At 57.5% G+C, this 6,393-nt stretch overlaps 1 protein-coding gene across 2 annotated transcripts; it reads left to right on the top strand.

Moving 5' to 3' along the window:
- Nucleotides 1–366: 366 nt before the first annotated feature.
- PRPH (peripherin) lies at nt 367–3,234 on the top strand (the record flags this gene model as incomplete). Of its 2 annotated transcripts, none has more annotated exons than XM_080705440.1 (9): nt 367–902; nt 1,156–1,216; nt 1,370–1,465; nt 1,846–2,013; nt 2,098–2,223; nt 2,310–2,530; nt 2,615–2,667; nt 2,889–2,968; nt 3,169–3,234. In XM_080705440.1, the coding sequence occupies 9 exons, from the start codon at nt 367–369 to the stop codon at nt 3,232–3,234; spliced, it is 1,407 nt and encodes a 468-aa protein (XP_080561566.1). The 2 variants fall into 2 exon arrangements, with proteins under 2 accessions (XP_080561566.1, XP_080561565.1); XM_080705439.1 differs by having other exon boundaries at nt 3,166–3,234.
- Nucleotides 3,235–6,393: the final 3,159 nt, after the last annotated feature.

Below are 6,393 nucleotides of genomic sequence, written 5' to 3'. Positions count from 1 at the left end.
ATATCACCAGCTCTTCCAGGCAGGGACCCCAGCTCCCTACTAGCCCACGCCCCCAGGCTCAGTTTCGGGTGCTCTCTGGAAGGCACTGACCCCCGCGCCCACATCCCAGCTTCCATCCCCCCCAGCAAGGAATCAGGCAGGGCGCCAGCAACCAGTGAAGGGAGGGTGCAGCCTTCCCGCAGGGTGGGGCGCCCCCTCCCCACGCAGCTCCTTCCAGCCGGTCAGGCCAGTGGGAGGAGCTGCTCGTCCCCCCCCCCCAAGCGCAGGGCTATAAAGCGGCCTCGCAGTGGTCTGCGGCTCCTGCCCGGCCCGGCCCAGCTCCCCAGCTCCGCGCGGTGACCACCGTCCTCGGCTACCTCGGGCGCCATGAGCCACCACCCGTCGGGCCTGCGGGCCGGCGTCAGCTCCACCTCGTACCGCCGCACCTTCGGGCCCCCACCCTCCCTGTCCCCGGGGGCCTACTCCTACTCGTCGGGCTCGCGCTTCTCGGGCAGCCGCCTGCTGGGCTCGGCGTCCGCGAGCTCCTCGGTGCGCCTGGGCAGCTTCCGCGCCCCCCGGGCGGTGGCCCTGCGCCTGCCCTCGGAGCGCCTCGACTTCTCCATGGCTGAGGCCCTCAACCAGGAGTTCCTGGCCACGCGCAGCAACGAGAAGCAGGAGCTACAGGAGCTCAACGACCGCTTCGCCAACTTCATTGAGAAGGTGCGCTTCCTGGAGCAGCAGAACGCGGCCCTGCGCGGCGAGCTGAGCCAGGCCCGGGGCCAGGAGCCGGCGCGCGCCGACCAGCTGTGCCAGCAGGAGCTGCGCGAGCTGCGGCGCGAGCTGGAGCTGCTGGGCCGCGAGCGCGACCGGGTGCAGGTGGAGCGCGACGGGCTGGCGGAGGACCTGGCGGCGCTCAGGCAGAGGTCAGGCGGCGTCGGGCGCGCCCCCCCCAGCCCCGCAGCACGTTGCCCTCACTGCCCGGGAGGCGGGAAGGGGATCTCGGTGCCTTTCTGTGTCGGAGAGGGGCCCCTTCGCAGCCTCGTGCTCGTTACAAAGTCGGGGCGATGCTACCAGGCAGCCGGAGGCCCTCCCCTGGGCGTCCGGGGCGGCAGAGCAGGGTCCTGCGGGGCGCGGCCGGGCGCTGACCGCAGCTCCGCCTGACCCTCTGCCCGTCAGGTTGGAGGAGGAGACGCGCAAAAGGGAGGACGCGGAGCACAACCTCGTGCTCTTCCGCAAGGTTAGCGGGGCCCACGTAGAGTTTCCCGCTCCCCGCCCGCTCATCCCGGTGCCATGGTGGGCGTGGGGTGGCAACCTGACGCCTCCCGAGACAAAGAGGGAAGTCCTGAGTCGTCCTCCCTTTCCTTGACCCCCCCCCCTCCCATCCACAAAGGACGTGGACGACGCCACGCTCTCCCGCCTGGAATTGGAGCGCAAGATTGAATCCCTGATGGATGAGATTGAGTTCCTCAAGAAACTGCACGAGGAGGTGAGTGGACCTGGGGGCGCGGAGGCTTCGGAGGTGGGGAGTGGCCTTGCGGGACCTGCCAAGGCCGAGCCCTGGAGGCCGCGAGCAGGTGGAGGAGCCGCGGAGGAGGAGCCGGGAGTTTGCCGGGGACCCGCCACCGCCCATCCCTCTACAGGTGGCTTGGCTCCCACCCCTGCGCCACCTGTCGGCAGACAGCAGGCTGCACCCGGAACTTGAAGCTGGCCTAGCGCCCGCCGGGGCGCCGCAGGCTCCTCGGGCTGCCGCGCTCCCTGGCGCCCCCTGCTGCTCGTGAAAGTGTTTTCCTCTCTTTTCCGTGCGGAAACGGCGTGGCCGGTGGAAGCTGAGCCGTCTCTTCCTTCTTTGCCTGCGCTGGGCGGTAGGAGCTTCGAGACCTGCAGGTGAGCGTGGAGAGTCAGCAGGTGCAGCAGGTGGAGGTAGAGGCGACCGTGAAGCCGGAGCTGACGGCAGCGCTGAGAGACATCCGAGCGCAGTACGAGAGCATCGCGGCCAAGAATCTGCAGGAGGCGGAGGAGTGGTACAAGTCCAAGGTGCGCGGGTCACCAGGGCGCGGAAGGCCCCGGGAGGGAGGCGCGGGGAAGCGCCGCTCCAGCCCAGGGCACCCTCTCCCCCAGTACGCAGACCTGTCGGACGCCGCCAACCGCAACCACGAGGCCTTGCGCCAGGCCAAGCAGGAGATGAACGAGTCTCGACGCCAGATTCAGAGCCTGACGTGCGAGGTGGACGGGCTGCGCGGCACGGTCAGAACCGAGGGGCGCGCCCAGGCGGGAGGGAGGCCACCCGGGCCGAGGGCCCCCGCCCGACGCCCCCTGCTCCTCCACCGCAGAACGAGGCGCTGCTCAGACAGCTGCGGGAGCTGGAGGAGCAGTTCGCCCTCGAGGCAGGCGGGTACCAGGCGGGCGCCGCGAGGCTCGAGGAAGAGCTGCGACAGCTAAAGGAGGAGATGGCGAGGCACTTGCGCGAGTACCAGGAGCTTCTCAACGTCAAGATGGCCCTGGACATCGAGATCGCCACCTACCGGAAGCTGCTGGAGGGCGAGGAGAGCCGGTGAGGGTCGCGCGGGGAGTGCTTAGTCTTTGGGGTAGGGGAACAGAAGTGGCCCCGCAGGCGCTGAGCTCGCTTCCTCCGCAGGATCTCAGTGCCCATCCATTCCTTTGCCTCCTTGAGCCTGAAGACGTCCATGGGTGAGTCCTCCATGCCGGGGTCCCGACCTGCACCTCCCCTTGTCTACTTCCACCCTGATTGCACTCTTCTTGCTCGGGCTCCTCGCTGGGGTGGGTCCTCTCCAGCCTGTACTGGCCCCTTCTCTTAGGGCACCTGTCCCTTGCCCTCAGGGATGGGAGTGGGAGCCTAAAAGAGAAATTCCAAGCCTCTCTCCCTCCTCCTCTTGTCTTGCTTTCTCCAGTGCCTGAGGTGGAGCCTGCCCAGGATAGTCACAGCCGGAAGATGGTTCTGATCAGAACCATTGAGACCCGGGATGGGGAGGTAACCCACTATCCATGTTGTTTCGGAGCCCCAGCCTGGGTGCCGATCTCCAGGTGTTGAAGATGGGTGGTTCTTGGGAGAGAGACAGAAGGTGGGTGGGTAAACTGGAGCCGCAGCTGGCTGCACCCCGCAGAGGGACACCTAATCCCAAAGAGGGTGGCACTGAACCGCCTGCCTCTCCTATGCCTTGCCTCCAGCAGGTGGTAACAGAGTCCCAGAAGGAGCAACACAGTGAGCTGGACAAGTCTTCTACTCACAGCTACTGAGCCCCTCGCCTGGAAGCTCCCTATCCCTGCCCTAGGCCTACTCTAAGTCCAAACCTTAATGCTAGCCCTGAATGAGTCCCTCCTCCCCCTGCATGGATCTCTGCACCAGCTTCCCCCTCCCTGGCCCACAGTCAGGCCCTACTTGACCAGCAGTAGCTGGGCTTCTTCCTGCTCTGCAACATAGATGTGACCCATATGCTTTCCTCCTGTGTCTTGGTAACAGGCTGATGACTCCAGCGACAAGTCTGCCCGGGCCATGATCATGGCCACCATCAATGTGGGGTGGGGGCATGTGTCTGAGTATCTGAGTCAAATAAAACTGCTAGCAATGAAACCTCTCCAGTGCGTTTGTGTCTGTGGAAGTGGTGGGGAAGCCGCAGCAGTACTTTCCTTTTGTCTCTGGTGGTGTTGGTGATAGAAGCCAGGGCCTCGTGCATGCTAGGCAGTCATTTCTTTTCAGATTCCCAGTCTTTTGGCATCCATGACTCCTAGTGCCCTGAGTTTCCCTACCTCTGTCCACTGCTTCTCAACTTCAGTCCCCACCTGCCGGACCCAGTGTTCAGCTGCCTCCTGGTATTCCACAGACCAGGCCAACTTGGCGGGTCCCCGCAGAGCTCCTCAGCGTGCTCTCCGCCTGTATTCACACTCTTCCTCTGGAATATGCACCACCGGGACCCCTCTTGTTGAATTATAATCTACTCACCCTGCACACATTTCCTCACCTACACCAATTCTGTTAAGTTTATTTCCTTTCTTTCCCTCCCTCTATCTTTCTTTCTTTCTTTCTTTCTTTCTTTCTTTCTTTCTTTCTTTCTTTCTTTCTTTCTGTTTTTGTTGTGCTCAAGATTAAGTCCAGGGTCTCATACATACTAGGCAAGGGATCTACCACTGAGCCACAGGCTAAATATTGCACACTGCCCTTGAACCTGTGATCGTCTCAGCTTCTCAAGTACCGGATTATAGGTGTGCACCGCTGTGCTCAACTCTGACTTTTCTCTCTTTCTTTCTTTCTTTCCTTCCTTCTTTCTGCCTTCCTTCCTTTCTTCTTTTTTTTTCTTTCTTTTCTTCATTTTTGTGCTACTGGGGATGGTACCCAGGGGCATTCTACCTCTGAGCTACACCCCCAACTCTAGTTTTTAGTCTTTATTTTGAAACAAGGTCTCACTGAGTTGCAAATGGCCTCACTAAGTAGTAGCTGAGGCTGTCCACGAACCATGATCCTCCCATCTCAGCCTCCCAAATGCTGGGATCACAAGCATGCGCCACCACACCTGGCTTTCTTTCTTTCTTTCTTTCTTTCTTTCTTTCTTTCTTTCTTTCTTTCTTTTTTCAGTACTGGGGATGCAACCCAGGGACATTCTACCTCTGAGCTACACCCCCAGCCCTATTTTTTATTCTTTATTTTGAAACTGGGTCTCACTGAGTTGCAAAGGCCCTCACTAAGTAGCTGAGGCTGTCTGTGAACCACGATCCTCCAGTCTCAGCCTCCCAAATGCTGGGATTACAAGTGTGTGCCATCACACCTGGCTTTCTTTTCCTTTTTGATGGCACTGGGAATTGAACTGAGGGGCATTCTATTTCCAAGCTATACCCCCTAGCCCAATATTTTGTTTTGTTTTGTTTTGAAATAGGATCCTGCTAGGTTGCTGAGTGTCTCACTACTTGCTGAGGCTGTCCTCAAATCTGTGATCCTTCTGTTTCAGCCTCCCAAATAATGGGATTATAGAGTTATGCCACCATGTCTGGATCTGACTAGTGGATTTTTATTTAAAGGCAAAGTAAGGATGGAACGGAGTTGGAGGTGAGCATGGAAATTGGACATTACTATATGTGTGTGGGGTGAATGGCAGCAGAATCTGGTTTGCTGTGCAAATGTATTGAGTAGATTTGGGTGGGTGGCAGGGCAAGGCTAGGGAAGGAAATTGTTGATAATGAAGTTAATGTAACCTAGGCAACAAATGATGGAGCCTGGACTAGGGAAGCGGTACTGAGGAGGGGAGAGACAGTGGGAAAGAAAGTTTAAAAGGCAGATGGCAGTGGGGGGTATACATATGATTGTGGATCACGGATTTGAGGACAGAGGCATAGCTTGGAGGTAGAATGCCTCTGGGTCCAAACTCCAGTACCAAAACCAAAATCAAACAAACAAAAAAAGACTCTCCACATTCCTTGGTTTGTGGCCTCTTTAACCTTCAAAGCCAGCAATCTCATCAGTTGAACTTCTATTTACTTATATCTCCTCTGAGCCTGGCCCTCCTGATTCCCTCTTATGAAGATCCTGTTGTTACCTTGGGTGCACCCAGCTAATCGCGGTGTACCCATCAGCATCCTTGCAGCAATAATCTAAAAGATTAAACATGTAATTTATTTATTTTTTTTGCCAGCCCTATTTTTTATTGTTTATTTTGAAACAGGGTCTCACTAGGTTGCCGAGGTTGTCCTCAGACCTACGCTCCTCCTGTCTCAGTCTCCTAAGTACTAGGGTCACAGGTGTGTGCCCACACCCGGCTGAGACTAACAATGTATCTGATTCTTCTAGTCCTTCCATTTCTTCTCAGAAACCAGAATCATGGTGGACATTGGTCTTGAGGACTCAAACTGGCCAATAGAGAAGGCAGCTCAGACAGAAAAGAGAAAAGAGTACAGAATTCAAGAAGATCGGAGATGAAGAAAACGTACAAAATTATATATGGATTTACATATATAATAACATGACTTATCTGTATACAACATGGCCGGGACAGTTGAGGAAACGATACAGTGATGTTCAGCCTTTTCCCTTCCCACATGGACTTCAGATTAAGGATGACAGCATGAGGAAATGGAGCAAGAAACACACACCGTCTACACAATTACAGGGACAGTGGAGGAGCCTGGGGCCGGGGAATCCAGGGTCCTGCTCTCCCCGCCCTGCCTCAACCTCCTTTACATGTGCACGACAAGCGGGAGACTGGAGGCGGCTCCACGTGCCTGGCCCCACAGGCACCGTGTGCGCACCCGTCCTTCGACATGAGCCGCCCTTAATTCGCCATGGGCGAATTTTTTTTGGTACTGCGATTCCTGTAAACCCTTCTACCTCCGGGATACACTCCCAGACATGTTTTATATTTTTATTTGGTAACAGGGTCGTAAGGCTGGCTTCGAATCAGCACGATCCTC

The sequence above is a fragment of the Muscardinus avellanarius genome, assembly GCF_963383645.1.
Source record: "Muscardinus avellanarius genome assembly, chromosome: 11".
NCBI classification, from domain to species: Eukaryota; Metazoa; Chordata; class Mammalia; order Rodentia; family Gliridae; genus Muscardinus; species Muscardinus avellanarius.
The sequence above is the reverse complement of the archived record's forward strand: the minus strand, read 5'-3'. Positions and strand labels throughout refer to the sequence as shown.